Source organism: Hemicordylus capensis, chromosome 2 (genome assembly GCF_027244095.1).
Source record: "Hemicordylus capensis ecotype Gifberg chromosome 2, rHemCap1.1.pri, whole genome shotgun sequence".
NCBI lineage: Eukaryota > Metazoa > Chordata > Lepidosauria > Squamata > Cordylidae > Hemicordylus > Hemicordylus capensis.
In genome coordinates, this window is record NC_069658.1 from 331917050 (window position 1) to 331934693 (window position 17644).

General features: G+C 43.6%; 1 protein-coding gene across 1 annotated transcript in view; it reads right to left on the reverse strand.

Annotated features, from left to right (window-relative positions):
* Positions 1-302: 302 nt before the first annotated feature.
* Positions 303-17644, reverse strand: part of FAF2 (Fas associated factor family member 2) — a 30379-nt gene continuing 13037 nt past the window's right edge. The window contains exons 2-11 of the mRNA XM_053301476.1: positions 14761-14829; positions 13647-13781; positions 10074-10150; positions 9474-9612; positions 8566-8651; positions 8384-8475; positions 5404-5581; positions 2722-2893; positions 2088-2231; positions 303-1096 (exon numbers count right to left, since the gene is read on the reverse strand). Coding sequence (XP_053157451.1) covers positions 914-1096; positions 2088-2231; positions 2722-2893; positions 5404-5581; positions 8384-8475; positions 8566-8651; positions 9474-9612; positions 10074-10150; positions 13647-13781; positions 14761-14829 — 1275 coding nt within the window. The 3' untranslated portion in view covers positions 303-913. The remainder of the gene's footprint in view (positions 1097-2087; positions 2232-2721; positions 2894-5403; positions 5582-8383; positions 8476-8565; positions 8652-9473; positions 9613-10073; positions 10151-13646; positions 13782-14760; positions 14830-17644) is intronic.

Genomic DNA, 17644 nt, shown 5'->3' on the forward strand with positions numbered 1-17644 from the left:
TTATGGTGATGGTGGTGGTGGTTTTGGTGTTTTATGGTTTTACTGTTTAACCGACTTTAAGGTTTTAAATGTGATTTTTATGGAGTTTTATTGTATTTTAACTTTTGTAAACCACCTTGGGATGTCTTATGAAAGGCAATATAGAAACTGAACAATAAATAAATAAATATGTCACATGGCCTAAGGGAATGTCACCATTTGGCTGTGTGTGCAGAAGTCGCATCAGACCACCATTTCAAACTAAGCAGCACATCTGAGCCAGGCGCAATCTGTGTGGGCAGTAAGACACTGACAGTCAGAGGTGTTAGCACAGGCACACTAGAGGCAGAGTTTATTACACTACACAGGCTAACCACCCTGGGGAAGAAGAACCCCTGTAGTTAAGAATGTCAACCAGCTCCTTAATAAAAAAAAAAATAATAATAATACCATTGTTACCCCCATTCTCCTTTGGTCGTTACAAAGCAAAAGAAATACCTAAGAGATTTATACAGAGTGAGAAGCTGGAAGAAAAAACCCACTGCCCATCCCTCCCCATCCTGGGCAAAAAATCTCAACCTGGCTCACAGGTGTAAGTGTCCTCTGGCTGTCACAAGCAGCAGCAAAATATCCAATTTTCTAACGTCAGAACATTGGGGTATATTATTTTCAATAAAAGCAGTATTTACCCAGAGCTGCTGTTTCTGACCCTCTCTTGGGAGAGCAACTACGGCCTCTCCCATCTGCCCTCTGAATGTAAAAGGAGGTCGAGTGTGCATGAGTGTGCATGAGTCTCTCTTGCCAGTGCAGACACATGATGTGGCTGGCCCAGGCCACATCGTCTCTGATCCCTCATTTGTACGCAGCAGTCTTTAAAAAAAATATTGTATTATAATAGGAATTTCTCTTTCCATCTCTGTATTTTGGAAAAATGTCAATCGTCCGTAAGGTCCTGCACAAAGAGAACTTCCGTGTGGCTGAGTCCAGCTTCTTGCAGCGTAGGTGGAATAGGCCACTCCTCTGTAGGAAGGCAGGGCAGGACCCGGCGAGGGAAGTTGGCCTCAATCTGGAACTTCTCTGGGCTCTCTTTCAAAGAGAATAAGAAGTCATGGATCACCTAGGAAAGCAAGGAAGAACTCTTTGAAGAGGGTTTGCCTTAAAAAGCACACCTTGCAATTGTGGGGCAGGGAGCACAGATCTCCATATTACAATATCTTCTATGAGGAAGGAAAAAAGGTTACGGTCAGATCAGCTATTGTGTCAAGATCAAGAATGCTCAGCAGCATGTCCACTTGCCTTACTAGCTCAACCTGCACCTGCAGAAGGCACCTTGCCCATCCCTCCGCTTTCCTGAAGTTTTTTAAGCCACCCAAAAAGCCACTACCAAGGGACCCTGGGCAACCGCGTGGAATACAGCAGTGCTGGCTGCAGGGGAGGTGCGTGGAGACACCACCTGTTTTCACTAGCAGAAGATGCATTTGCAATTTCCAGGGTCTCTCCCCTCCCTCTGCAGCCTTCAGTGTGGCAACCCATGCTGCTGCTGACGTTGCTGTGACAAGCTTTTGGGAATTCAGGGATGAGCCATTTGCGTGTGCTACCTGGAGCTTTCACTAGCTGCTGTGCATGCTACCCATTAAAAAGGTGAAGATGGGAAACCTCCTCCCAAGCACAAAAGAAGTCAGAACACGCCCTCTTCCTATACTGCAGCAATAGGAGTAATCAGCAGCCTCACTTTTCCACAAGGAGACATTGCTTCCTGAGGACATGCACGTTGGCGCAAAAAGGTGTTCGGCTCCATGCAGGAGACTGAGGTGTGAACCCCTAATTATGAAACAAATTAAACCGCTTGAGGGAAGTCTCTTTTCAGTTTGATCTACTTTGCTGGGTTCTTCCTGGAATCAGAATAGAACAATAAGTAGTGTTCTACAAATAAATAAGACATTGTTCTACTTTGCACCACTCTTTCCAACTCCACTCTATTTCCACAACATTGCATATTTTAATTTGTTAAAAGCCTGCTGGAAGGGAAGTTTAAACCTAATTTTTATCCTCTATTCACCCAGATATTTCTCAGCCACACAACCAAGAGGTTTCTGCTCCATTCTTACTGTTAAAGACTGTGTCAAGTGGAATCGCCTCTCCACTCTGGAGTCATTGGGCATTTTGAAGATGATCTTGACACTTTCTGGGTCATCAGGATGTGGCTCTGGTGGAAGGCATTCAGATTTCCGTTCCTTCTCCTCTTGCAAAGTCTGCAAAGATTAAAAAATGGAGATGTGAATCATAGTTATAACACCAAAGCAGTCAGTCCCTGCGGGGCCAGGAACCCTCAACAATGGCGTGGAATGTGACATGAGTGGCTGCAAGGGAAGAGGAGGCAAGAATCCCTAAAAACCAGGTGGAGCTCACACTATTACAAGTACAGCTCAAGATACTCCCTCCTCTGAGTTTTAAAGATGCTTGCAACTTAATTTTGTCTTGTATCATCTAGAATCACTTGGTGTACAGTTTAGGTACTCTTACGAATGAATGCTTGCTAACTTTCTTGCAAAATACACATCAGTTAGTGTGCATTGTGTATTTAGTTAAGAATTGGTTCAGACCCCCTCCCCACCCTATTTCCATACTTGTCTAGAAGAGGTGCTGAAAGCCATAGGCAATTCTAGCAATGGCACATATTTGGATTCTGAAAACTGCAACCCAGAGCTGCAATTGACTGCTCTTGACACAGATGCTTCTCACCCGTCGCCGTCTCTCTTCCGCCAACTTCTGTTGCTGCACCTCCTCCTCCTTTCTCTTCTTCCTCTCCCGCTCTTCCTTTTTCTTGCGTTCTTTCTCCTGATCTGCCCGTAAGGAAGCCAGGTATGCCTCATCCTGCTGCTGTCTCAGGACCTGAGTCTGGTTTCTCTCTTCTCTAATAGAGAAAGGAAATGAATTAGCGCCAACTAAATAAGAACTGCAATTAAGGCAATGTCTGCAGGTTTCAAGAATGGAAAACTCCAGATTTCTTTTTATAGGTGTGGAATCATTCTTGTATTAAGCACATTGTAAGGAACACATGATCTTGGCTGTTGATTACGAGGAGTGCCTGGCACACACGTGGCTGTCACTTATGGCACAGCACTACTGTGCAGTCTTTTCTAACTCCATTCTTTTGCCAAGCACAGCACACAAATATGCGAAGACCCTTCACTCAGCTGAGCACCAAGGATCTGTGGACAGGGAAATATCAAAAGATAAAGACCCCCTTACTAGGACTGCTCTTCCCTTTCCCTAACCCACTGTCCTATATTCTTGCCCAAGTCCCCTCACTCCCTGCGCTCAGGCCAATTTCTGCTGGCTCTGGTAACTGAAATCCATATTTGGGGACAGAGGACAAGGTTACAGGCTGCCTCTTGCACAAGTATCTTGGAGAGAAGGAAGCCTTTCTGGCTTCTGCTCACTATCTGGTGCATGAACAAGAGTCGAACAGGGGACTGAACAAGGCTTGCAGTGAAAGGGTGTGCTGGGAAGAGGGAATGCACTTATGTATGAATAGCCACAGAGGAGGAGGAGAAGGAAAAAGCTCCAGTTTTGTCATTAAAAAGCCAGACTGGAATGTGCTAAAATGCATACTGGCAAGTCACAATGCTTCTGGGAGAATGTCCTTTGGACAGATGAGACAAAACTGGAGCTTTTTAGCAAGTCACATCAGCTCTATTGTCCACAGATGAAAAAATGAAGCTTTCAAAGAAAAGAACACCATATCTCCTGTGAAACATGGAGGAGGCTTGGTTATGTTTTGGGGCTGCTTTGCTGCATATGGCACGGGGTGCCTTGAGTCTGTGCAGGGAACAATGAAATCTCAAGACTATCAAGACATTCTGGAGCGAATGGTATTGCCCAGTGTCAGAAAGTTCTGTCTCAGTCACAGGTCATGGATCCTCCAACAGGATAATGACCCAAAACACGCAGCTAAAAGCACCCAAGAATGGCTAAGGACAAAACATTGGACTATTCTGAAGTGGCCTTCTATAAGCCCTGATTTGAATCCTATTGAACATCTATGTAAAGAACTGAAACATGCAGTCTGGAGAAGGCACCCTTTGAACCTGACACAGCGGGAGCAGTTTGCTCAGGAAGAGTGGGCCAAACTACTTGTTGACAGGTGCAGAAGTCTCATTGAGAGCTACAGGAATCACTTGTTTGCAGTGATTGCCTCTAAAGGTTGTGTAACAAAATATTAGGTGAAGGGTCCCATCATTTTTGTCCATGCAGTTTTCATTTGTGTTATTATCTGAAATATTCTGTTGTATCAAAACTCTAAAGCAAAGTCTGATTTTTGTTCAATGCGGAATAAAGAATGATGGGTGCCAATTACTTTTGTCAGTTCCACGTTATTTCAGAGACAACTGTGGGTTCTTTTTTCGTGGAGGGGTACCAACACATTTGTCCACGTGTGTTGCTTACAGAGATGTTAACAGTCTCTCTTCACTCTGGGGTTCAGGTGACTTGCTTAGTTACAGAGTTACTGCTCAGCCTTCCTCCCGAGGACTGTTGGGCCTTCTCCTGAACAGGCCTCGGCTTTCAGTGGAGAGCAGATTCACGCCTGCCTCTACTTAAGGTCCACTACTCTCCAATGGAGAAATTTTCCCTGTTCAGAACCCGTCTCTCTCCCCAAGCCTCTGGATCACCTTCTCCCCTCTTCAGCATCTAATTAACATCCAACTAACTAATTTTTAACCGACACCTCTAGCTCTCTGCTCCCTCCTGCACTGCAAGAAGGGGTTCGTTATCCTTCCTGCAGGGGTCTCACTTTTGCTACTGCCAAACAACCTCCTGCACAGACTTACACGTTGCTATAAACATAAGCAATGTTAAGTTTTTAAACTCAACACTAATACCACAATAAATAAATTTAACCACCAATACTAAAATATAGAAATCATCACATCCCTGTCTTAGAGTATATATTGAGTGGTCTGCTCTCCCTAAGGTAGCATGAGTAGTCAATTTCTCTTAATGACAAAGCAATATATAGAGCTAAAATAAGCAGCAGCAAGAGCTAATCAACTAGTGGCGATCTATTCCAGTACAAGACTAATCAATTTGTACTTAGCAAGAACTCTCTCTAGTCCTTTACATCCTATACTAACAACTTCTGTCACACAAAGAATTTAAGTATCAACTTGTGTAATCAAGTAGGTAACCAATGTTTTATTGTTTTCTTCATCTCTGGGACCTTTTATTTAATCCCCAAATATCCAGACTGGGTTAAGCAGGGCCATGAAGCTTCACAATCCTACCCCTTAGAGATGGCCATTTAAAAACAAAACAAAAGATTATATTTCATGTACTTTGAGTTAGACTGACTTAATGCAAATATGTATCTTATTTTGAGGTAAGGAGAAGACAGATATGGTTTTTCCATTTTCAGCCTAGTACCTTTCTAGGCGCTCAGACACCAGATATGTCTGGTTGGCATCCATGATGAATGTCAGTTGGTTGATGAGGTCATCAGGTTGGAGAAGTCCTTCTAACCTTCCCACTACAGTCATTCTACGATCTTTCAGCATGATCATTGCCAGGAAAGGGTAGGTGTTCTCACGTAGGGCCTGAGACACTGGACAAATACATAAAATGCCATCATCGTTGGTAATGACATTTAGGAATGTTTAAAAAACTGGTATATTTAGGGATCAGCAGCATTAGAAATGTGAGAAAAGAAACCTATCGTTTAACATAGCTTTAAGAATAACTTTATATGGATGGCCTCATTAATTAGCAAAATATAGTAACTGAAAAGTTATTTACTATGTATTTATTTATTTATTAAATTTATGCCCTGCCCAAACTTACAAATCTGGGTGGCTAACAACAATTAAAACACATATAAATGTTAAAACAATACAATAATTTAAAAACCATAAAATTAACAGTATTTTTAAATTAAAAACCTGAGAAGGCTTGGGTTAAAAAAAAAAGAGTTTTCAAATGTTTTTTAAAAACAGCCAGAGATGGGAAGGATTGTAGCTCAGCAGGGAGCTCATTCCACAATCTCGGGGCAGCAGCCGAGAAGGCCCGTCTCTGTGTAGCCACCAAACAAGTTGGTGGTAACTGGAGATGGACCTCCTCGGATGACCTCAAAGGGCGGTGGGGCTCATAACGAAGAAGATGCTCTCTTAAATACCCAGGGCCTAAGCCATTTAGGGCTTTATAAGTTATAACTAGTACTTTGTATTTTGCCCAGAAACCTATCGGCAGCCAGTGTACCCCCATACCCAATGGGGATGGGGTATCATTTCAGAACTCTGAGATCAGAGAGAGCTCCAACTGTAGATAATTAGAATTCGGTAGACCTCTATCTACCTGCACCGCAGCAATTTAGTTGAAAGAATCAGAGTTTTGTAGTTTGATTGAGGAATTTCAGCATTAAGCGAGAAGTCCACTTTATCAGATACATGAAAGGTCATCCTCAGCTAGCAACAGATGGCAGGGAATGTTCTCCTCTGTTCATTAGGAGGCAGGCTCTTTGAAAAACTGGCTGTGGACTGGACTAAAAGGCACCTCTCATTCCTCCCGGAAGCCAGTCCCTACTGATGTAGCAATGAATCAAGCCTAGCCCCATGAACCAGCACACTCGCTCCTGAGTGACTAAACTAAGACTTCAGAGCAGACAGGTCAGGGAGGAAGTGGATCACTGTTGGATAAACAAGTATATTGAGAATTCACAGGTAAGCAAATTCTCCCTTCTCCCTAGTTATTGCTCTCCACTGGTTCAAATACTGGGGCAATAAAGCAATGCCTCAACAGACCTGAGAGGGAAGGAAGTATCTGGTTGTTAGTTGTAGCACATGTTGAAGTACTCTTCTACCAATGGCTTGCTTCCACAGCTAAAAGGTTGATTTTGTAGTGCCAAGTAAAAGATATGGATAGAGGACCAGGTGGTAGTCCTGCAACCTCTCTGGCAGAAGCTGTGGAGCACAAGGCCCATGTCAACTTCTGTTCCCGATGAAACCGCAAGTTGATTTTAGGGATAAAGGATGAGTCTAGTCTGAAGAAAGCTGTGTGTTTTTGAAAAGTTTGAAGACAAAATTCATTTCAGAAACCCTAAATGCTGAGGCAATGGCGATAAGAAAGATGACCTTAACAGAGAAACCTCCTTAGGAAGTTTAAAGCAGTGTTTGAAAACATATCCCAGGTACTTCAATACACTGTGAAGGAGAACATTTCCTAAAAAAGGGTGTCCTAGAAGAGGCTAAAAGGGTTGCAATGGTCAGTGAAGCATGGCCCTCCTGAAGACCAGTTCAGCAGATGCAAACACATTGATCTAAAAATACAGAGTGAGAGTATAAAAGGAGAACCAGGACGTGGCCCTGCTCAACTGGAAGACTGGAGAGCCTTCTTGTAACCATACTGCTATTTTTATTTTTATTTTTTCTAGCCACACTCCAAGAGAGAGTATGGCAAGATCCCTCCAGGTGGGGACTTGCCTGAGACCTCATCGGTTTCAGCCTTAAGCCACTTGGATGGACAGGTCTTTGTGGCTGTCCAAGACCTCCTCTTGATCTGTAATGATGCACAGGAAGAGGGCTACCTGAAGGGCAGGGGCCTTGCAAAGATAGAGTGACAGAAGAATCATTCCATTGCCCTAGGGAATTTAGGGTCAGGACAGAAAGAGGGAGGATAAATTCCTGCTCCCAGTCAAAGTGAGAGTTAAGCTTTTGGACTACAGGATCACAAATATCTACCAACTGAGGTCAACACTTCACACATCTGATGATGCTGTGAAAGCTTATGCTGAAATAAATGTGCTACAATACTCTGTTAAAAATGTGCTTTAAGGTGCTATAAAACTCTTTGCTAGTTTTGCTGCAGACAAACAGCTACTTCTCTGCAAGTTGTTAGCTGAAAGTGGAACTGGACATCTAACACCAAAACAGACCAATTAGAAAGAAGAAAGTCAATGAGTGCAGCCAGCATGCCTGCAACAAAGAAAATGGTTGGCTCTGACAAAAAATGACTCTGACGGAGAACAGGGGTTCAAGGACTGTAACTTTTAGTTCATTTCCAAATTGTTTCTTTGGTTAAGAGGCAGTATCATTTAAAACTTGATCACACTGCCCTGAATCCATTTACTATGTCCTAAAATGAAGCAGAACAAATGCAAAGCAATTGCAAGAATCTATTCTGACAGCCTGATTTGAAGCATGTTAATTTTGAATATGTGACACTAAGTCCAATGTGTTTTCTCTTCTCTGATGAAGTACATAAGACTGAAATCTAAGGCCACACTTTCCCTAGAGCAAGCCTCACTGAACACATCAAACCTTACTTCTGAGTAAATAGGCAAAGGAATGGGCTCAGATTTTTTTAAATTTTAAATTATACCACCCAGGGAGGAGTTCAGCAGTAAGACACTTACCTCTGTATCCTTCTGGTTTGTTTGTGGAACAAGCCCAGAAAAACATCCTAGTATTTATGAGGGAAATCACTTCAGGTGCACAGAGTGTGTTCCTGTGGGGAGAGAATAAAAACACAACTCACTTGAAGCCGTATCCAGAACTCTCACACACTGCAATTTATTAAAAAACGTAACTAACCTACCGGCAGAATTCATCAGTGTCTTGATGGTCATCACCATGAAGGTAAACCAGAAGGAAGCGTAACTCTCTCTTTGCATCGTTCAGTGCCTTGAGAGAAGGAACAGATATTTTAGAGAGATAAAATTCAAATAGTTGGAACTGTGACCAAATGAAACGAAATGAAAAGTGCCAGGTCATCAGATCAGTCTGCTTCCATTTCTAACTGCAAAAATAATGCACATCTACTACTACTGCTGCTGCTGCTGCAAATATTTATATACCGCTCTTCAACCAAAGTTCTCAAAGCGGTTTACATAGAAAAATAAAGAATACATAAATAAGATGGTCCCGTCCCCAAAGGGCTCACAGTCTAAAAATAAGCATAGGGCAGATACCAGCAACAGCCACTGAAGCGATGCTGTGCTGGGGTCGAACTTCATTGCGGGGATGGGGGGGAGAGAATCTGAGACTCTGCCTCCCTCCCTCCCGCGTTCCTTGTTCAGCAGCACTGTTATAGAACAAGTACAGCAAGTTTCTGGTGTGCTTCCTTTTGGATTGTGGGCCTCTTTAGAAAGAGAACCATTTTCTTTTTCCTTTTGCTATGTCAACTTCTCTGAGAACTTTTTTGTGGAAAGGCAATAATACAATACTAAGTCATGTGCCTGGTGACCATACAAAGCTGTTAAATTAGACAATGTTGCCATCAAAGTTACTAGCTAAGTACTTCCATTCCCCACGTATTGTTTAAGTTGGGCAACAATAATAGAACTTTCCATTAAATCTATAAATTACATCTCTTTGGCAAAAGGGGGAAACCCCATGCTATTTATTTCAAGGGAAAACTTGATTACTTTTGCAAGAGTTCTCCCTTCCCAAGACAAAGAAAAACATGGCAATCGACATATCTTTGAATCAACCTTTTACACCAACCTGGCTGTATGTCCCCTGGTAGAACACAGGATGTATCCTTCCATATTTTTCTTCAAACATATGGATAAATGAAACAATGTCACCCACAGGGTCAGTGACCCGACTACGAGGATCGGGCCGTATGAAACGCAAAGCAAACCTAGAAAAGTATATATGGTTGAAATTTCAGCTTGATATCCAGCACATTGAGAATAGGGGTTGGCCGATTTCAGTCTTGCATGTTTGATTGTTTTTAAAATTTAATCTCCATGATCTACTGATGTGTTTTAAGTTTACAAGAGCGCATCTTCAGGATTTCTTAACATGGATTAGCTATTTCCCAAGTATTAAGAGAACCTCACTTCTTTGGGCATTAAGAGCTGCCTTGCAGAGTCAGATTATGGCCCACCTAGTCCAGCATTTCTGCAAGTTTCTCCAGTAACCAGCAAGCACTAGGTTACTAGCAAGCATCAAAAAATGGCCACTCATTCAACAACTAATTTCTACATCCTGCCTACCATGCTCTGCTCTGCTCTAGAACAATAAGATGATTTAGTTGTTCTGACAAGTTTCAGAATAAAGCAATAATCCCAAACAAGCATGCACTAATTGTGTACTTACCTAAATATATCAAGTAATGTGTAATACGTTAATCGGAATGGAAGCATTATCAAATAGTAACCCCAACCTAACAAGCCCTGAAATGACAAAGAGAGTTAAAGTAGTTAAATGTATTCCTTTTAAGTAGCAGTTTAAATGTGTTTTTTTATCCAGCAGAAGGTATGCTAGTGGAATATTCCAGCACAAGCCTGGAAGCTTCTGACTTGGTGGTTTAACCTCAGACAAGAGACTAAAGGAGAAAGAACATCTAGGAGTGGGCACAAGTGTATCTCTATATTTTTAAGCTTAGTTTGGGGGATGCTAAAAATAATGGCCAAAAGTTTGGCTTTAAATGCAATATTATTTCCATATTTTAAAAACTGAAATATAAACATACTAGCTTAATTAATTAACTAGTGCTAGTACTTGATTGCTCCCCAACCCCCTGCCACAGCTTCCCCTCACTTCAGAGATCTCTCCACCCTCACCTGAGCTGCACTCCTGGTACTCCTCCTCCACCCCTTTACTCCATCCCCCTCACCCCTCTTGGTCACAGCTGCAGCACTGCTGGTGCCTATTGGCCAAGCTGCAGCCCCCTATTGCCAGAGACCTCCCCATCACCTGAGCCCCGCTCCTGCTCCTCCTCTCAAGAGCAGCAGCTGCTGATTGGGCCCTTTGTCGCTGCCACTGCCACCCCCATGGCCACTAGTTCCCCTCAGGCCGCTGACAGGGCTGGACCCGTCCCTTGCTTGCCTGCCTCCCTCCGCCAATGGCCTCAACAGCCCCAAACAGCAGCAGTGGTTGATTGGACCCTTCCTTGCTGCCGCCGCCATGGCCACTCATTCTCTTCAGGCCACTGACAGGCTCGGGCCCGTCCCTTGCCCTTCCTTCTCTCTCTTCCCCTCCCCTTTTCTCTCTCCTCCACTTGCTCTCCTTTCCTCCCTTCTTTCTTTCTCTTTCTCTCTCTCACTCTCCCTTCCTTCCAGATCTTGTTCATCTTGATTCCTCATCTATTTCACACAGTGGCAGCCTCCTTCTCCTGAAGGGACTCTTTCCTCCCTCATGCCCCACACCCCATAGATTCCTCTCCTCTACAATCAAGAATATCTTCCAACCAGTAACAGTTGCATTCCAACTGACCTTAACCATCACAGGCTTCTCCTCCCTATCTGCATATGGAATCTCCACTGCCTAATCACCATGGTGGTTCTGCTCTCACAGGCTCCTCCTCCCTATCTGCATATGTAATCTCTACTGCCCAATCATCACGGTGCTTCCGTTCTCGAACTCTCGCAAGAGTTGCCACACACGGAATTAGCCATGGGTATGCCTTAGAGAATTATATAAATAGATGTTGAGGGGCCCCCAGCATCAAGACTAACATTGTGCACACAGATAACAGACAAGGGGAATTATCATTGAACTCCCCTTCCTTCTGAAGCTCTCTGTGCTTCCTGAAAACACATCCCTGACATTGGAGGACTCACAGGAACATATTTTGGGGAGGAACAAGTAACATGCATTGCTCTTGATTTTAGCTACAAATATGCATATTTTATGAAGTGCAAGAAAGAATTACTTCACACATGACTTTTTCCTTTGTGACATTGATAAAGTACAAAGTATACAGAGAAAACCATGAACATTGTCACTTCTGCAGTGAAATAGTATACAGTGAGGGAAATAAGTATTTGATCCCCTGCTGATTTTGTCCGTTTGCTCTCCGACACAGAAATGACCAGGCTATAATTAGATTGGTAGGTTTATTGTAGCTGTGAGAGACAGAACAACAAACAAACCCTCAAAAGCCCAGTGCCCAAAAGTCAGCGATGGATTTGCATTGTAGTGAGGGAAATAAGTATTCGATCCCCTATCAACCAGCAAGATTTCAGGCTCCCAGGTGTCTTTTCACTATATGCAGGTAACGAGCTGAGATGAGGAACACCCTCTGTAAGGGAGTGCTCCTAATCCCAGCTTGTTACAGTACCTGTATAAAAGACACCTGTCCATAAAAGCAAGCAATCACTCAGCTTCCAAACTCACCACCATGCCCAAGACCAAAGAGCTGTCAAAGGATGTCAGGGACAAGGTTGTAGACCTGCACAAGGCTGGACTGGGCTACAAGACTATCGCCAAGCAGCTTGGTGAGAAGGTGACTACAGTTGGCATGATAACTCGCAAATGGAAGAAACACAAAATAACTGTCAATCTCCCTCGGTCTGGGGCTCCATGCAAGATCTCACCTCGTGGAGTTGCAATGATCATGAGAACGGTGACAAAGCAGCCCAGAACTACACGGGGGGGACTTGTCAATGATCTCAGGGCAGCTGGAACCATAGTCACCAAGAAAACAATTGGTAACACACTACGTCGTGAAGGGCTGAAATCTTGCAGTGCCCGCAAGGTCCCCCTGCTCAAGGCAGCACATGTACAGGCCCGTCTGCAGTTTGCCAATGCACATCTGAATGATCCAGAGGAGAACTGGGCGAAAGTGTTGTGGTCAGATGAGACCAAAATCGAGCTCTTTGGCATCAACTCAACTCACCGTGTGTGGAGGAGGAGGAATGCTGCCTATGAGCCCAAGAATACCATCCCCACCGTCAAACATGGAGGTGGACACATTATGCTTTGGGGGTGTTTTTCTGCTAAGGGGACAGGACACCTTCACCGCATCGAAGGGACGATGGACGGGACCATGTACCATCAGATCTTGGGTGAGCACCTCCTTCCCTCAGCCAGGGCATTGAGAATGGGTCGTGGATGGGTATTCCAGCATGACAATGACCCAAAACACACAGCCAAGGCAACAAAGGAGTGGCTCAAGAAGAAGCACATGAAGGTCCTGGAGTGGCCCAGCCAGTCTCCAGAACTTAATCCCATAGAAAATCTGTGGAGGCAGCTGAAGGTTCGGGTTGCCAAACATCAGCCTTGAAACCTTTCTGACTTGGAGAGGATCTGCAAAGAGGAGTGGGACAACATCCCTCCTGGGTTGTGTGCAAACCTGGTGGCCAACGACAAGAAACGTCTGACCTCTGTGATTGCCAGCAAGGGTTTTGCCACCAAGTACTAAGACATCTTTTGTGAAGGGATCGAATACTTATTTCCCTCACTACAATGCAAATCCATCGCTGACTTTTGGGCACTGGGCTTTTGAGGGTTTGTTTGTTGTTATTCTGTCTCTCACAGCTACAATAAACCTACCATTCTAATTATAGCCTGGTCATTTCTGTGTCAGAGGGCAAACGGACAAAATCAGCAGGGGATCAAATACTTATTTCCCTCACTGTATATATTTTTGCAAGAACACAGGATGGAGAGCTATTCCACTTTTAAAACTCACAATATACAACTCACAATAGCATGAACAAAAGGAAATGCCCCAGTTGGGGAAAGGATGGGAGAGTTTACATAAATGTATGCCTTTATAGAAAGAAAATCTCATCCAAATTGCACAAAGATGACAAAATTTGAGTTCAAAATTCACTTTCAGAAAAGCCTAACATGCCCTTTGATTTCAATAGGACTTCTTCAGGTAAATTTAGTCAGATCAGCCAATCTTTTTAAGTGAAATGTAAAGATGATGAAACAACTTGCCCTTGGTTGTGGCCTTGAAACAACATAGCTGTAGATCCTGTGATCGGCGGTGTTGACCTGTAGTGGTCGAGAAGGTGGTGGGTTGAAGACACTTGGGACACCCTCTTGTTCATTCAGTCGATCTTGAACAGCTGACTATGTGGTGAAAAACCCCCAAAAAGGATAAGTTGTGTGTGTTAACTGCAGTAAATATTTGGACTATTCTGAATGTCAAAGTCAGGAATTAGCTTGAAACAAATAAGAACGTAGGCATTGCTGCTAATTTGTAGTCTAGAAGATGCTGCTTACACAACACCACTACATATATTGTGCTGTTCAGGACAATGCTTATAGATGTGTTTGTAGTTCGAAAGGCCCAGGTATGGTTAGGAGCAGTAATATGTGAAAACTCAAGCAATTTTAAGTATGCACAGTGGAGATTTGAATATAGTGAGTGGCATAACTAGAGCCCCTAAGAAGATGTATTCTGAATAAAATACACAGTCAACAGAAAATATACTTCTCTGTTAGAAAGCAAGCCAATTAAAATGTTAAGACTTAACACAACAAAATGCTTAATTTGTCAGTGTACTCAGAGTTATTTGACTATGCAACTCTAGGATTAATGCAGATTAACCAAACAAGCTTCCAAACATTTGGAGTGCAACCTATCAATTAAATCAGAAATTGGGTCACTTGGAAATATTTTAGCCACAGAAATTCAGATAGATTGCATATTTAGAGATGATTATTATAACATTTCATGAATTTGGAAGATGCCACATTACTGCTGGACACATTTGCGTCCAGAAGACTACTTAAATAGGGGAAATCTATGCAAACTCATGAGCATTTACAAGACATGTGGCTACCTACCTTTTTGGACACCACATTCTCAAACTTATCACTGTAACCATAAGGAATAACAAGTCAAGATATGGGACTGGCTCTTATGATTCTAAGAATCCACACGCCTTGCAATTTTTGTTTTGTTCTGACAATTGATCTTATTAAAATGGCTTTGAGGAGGATGTCATGCTAACACCATTCAAAGGACAAGGTAAGACTTTGGAAATGCACATGATCACAATTTTAAACAGTACAATAAGAAAGCAATTCCCTTGTGGCACAATACCTCTATGTTCCAGTTGTGTTGTTCTAGTGTATGACGACATTGGTCCATAGACTCTATGCCAGTCAAGTCCTAGGGGAAAAGGGATGTAGGAACTTCAGTCAAAATAATATGTAAGGTGCAACTTGAATCAAAGTAATGCTTTTACTTACATTTTAGCCACTTTGTTCCACAAATCCAACATGGCATTCATAATCCAATTTACAACAGAAAAACACACAAATCAGTTTCCTGAACCAATGATGTAAACAAATTTTGCATCATACTCCAATTTTGGCTTTGTACTTAAGAGAAACTTGGGAAAGGCCAGGAGACCTCTGCTTCCAACACTATTAGTAAGCAAGATACACTTGGATTTTTTTAAACTAGGCTAAATATCCTGGTTGTTGAAGCAGTGATTGATGCTTCAAAGGCAAGTCCACCCCTGCTAACTTGGCAAAGTAACATGGTGATTCTCTTTATTTAGTAGGGGGAGAGTAACTGGCCCTATCCACCCCCAGCACAGTACCTCCAGTGACTGTTGCTGGTGTCTATCTGATGTTTCTTTTTAGATTGTGAGCCCTTTGGGGACAGGGATCCATCTTATTTATTTATTTTTTATTATTCTGTGTAAATCGCCCTGAGCCATTTTTGGAAGGGAAGTATAGAAATCAATCAATCAAACACTGATGCTTTAAAAAGCACTAGTTTTCAACGCTCTTTGCCATATAAATACAAATGCTTTCATCTCCTTTAGCACCAGTACCTAGGGATGTGCAAAACAATTAAAGTTCGAAACAATCTGAGCTCCATTTTGAGTGTTTCGAACTTGAAATGAAATGCCCTTAAAATAAAGGGCCTGTTTCAAGCCCAAATCGTCTTGACTGTTTCGAGCACCATTTTGGTGGGCTGTTTCTTCCTGATTGGATTTCTGGCACTGGCTTCCGACTGACTTGCAATCTCCTTGCTTCTTGGTTGGCCAAATAAAGTGTTGTCATAGGCAACTGTGTCCCCACTGGCTAGGGAGAGAGAGGAGGGACACTTTTGGGTAGGGAAGTGCATGGTTTGACCACAATTAGGGAGCTTTAAAAAGGAGAAGACCAGGTCCTTACCTGCTCTCTGCCACCCCATGCAGCTTCCCTGCTGTGGCGCCACACATCCCAAGAAGCCCTGTGTTGTGGCACACATGGTCAACACTATGCTGACCACACAAAGCGCGCACTCACATGCACAGACACCATCTGTGTGCTGGCGCCATGCACTACCCCAGCAGGAAGCTGCATGGAACGGTGGAGAGCAGGTAAGGACCTGCTCTCCTGTTTCTTAAAGCTCCTGAACTGTGCTCCTGAACTGGAGTTCATGCATCCATACTTTTGGAGGAAATTTCAAGATGTATTCAAGGGGACTGGGAGGAAGGGAGGGAGAGCGAGTGAGAGAGCACCCTTATGCAAGAAGAGGATACATCAGGAGAAAGATTGGTTTGATGTGGTGGTTTTCTGTTCTCAGCTATGAGTATATGCCGTGTTAGTTATAGATAGCTGCTTTAACTATCTGGGTTTGCTGGATCTCAGATAGACAAAGGCAGAACTTGGGTGCCTGCCTGCAAGTTGTGGTTTTGTTTGTGAGATATTGTGGCAAGAAATGGACTGTGTGTGTAAAAAATATTTCTTGGTGATTGCTGTGATGAGCTCCATGTCTGGACTTGAAACTAACTTGTGCTTCACTCAGTGCTCCGGGTCTGCTCTGCAATTTGCATTGTGATTATTTTTGGGGCATTTTTGGACTGTCTTCAAAATGTGTGTTCTGTGTCAGGAGGGATAGATTTCCTTTTATTTTGTATTTCTGCAATGTTTTCAAGGCAGGGTTGCAAAATTGTGCACATTGCTTGTTCTGACCACAGGGAACAATGGGTAACTCGAAACACCTCATTGTTAGGGATGTGCACAAACCTGTTCAGAGGCCCTTTTACAGGTCTCCGAACAGATTCAAACACTGGGAGGGGGGGTGTGCCGCTTTAAGGGTGGGGGAGGGTGCACTTACCCTTCCCGCCACCGTTAAAAGCCTTCAGGGCAACAGTGTAGCTCCCTGCTGCCCCTTCCCTCTCCTCGGCCAGAAGTACCAGGCGCACATGTGCCTGCCACATGCATGCGCATGCACATCAGACAGGGCGTGCGCAACAGGGGCGGGCGCACGCGCACGCGTGCGCGTGCGCGCGCACACACACACACACACACACACACACACACACACACACACGGTACTTCCGGCCACTTCCAGCCAAGAAGGGGGAAGGGGCAGCAGGGGGGTATGCTGCCACCCCGAATGCTTTTAACAGCAATGAGTGTTGGCAGGGGGAAAGAGGCGGGGGAGTGCACCTCCCCCGCCCTTAAAGCGGCACCCCCGCCACTTTCGAACTGCCCCGCTGTGGTTCCATGCACATCCCTACCCATGCACATCCCTACCCCAACCCACAAAAGAAATAGGCAAGCAAACAATTTTAAACAAATTTTTAACCTTTCCCCATAGGATCCTATGGGAGTTTGGGGAAAAACATTCATTTTTTAAAAGATTGCTCACTTGCCCATTTCATTTGTGGGTTGGGTAGTAGGTAGCACCCATCATGCCCTACCAACTAACACGCTTTGGTGTCTCTAGGAGCTAACCATGGGGAACAATGGAGTGTTTTGAGTTCCCCATTGTTCCCTATGGCTGAGACACTTGAAACGGACTTGAAATGTTTTGAGTGTTTCAATGAAACATTAGGTATTTTGCGTTCTGTTTCAAGCTCAAAACGAAACACAAAATCTGTTTCATGCACACCTCTACTAGTAGGGGTGTGCATTCACTACTATTAACATTCTATCCTTCCCCACTTTTAGCACCAAGGCAGCAATAGTAAATTGCACAA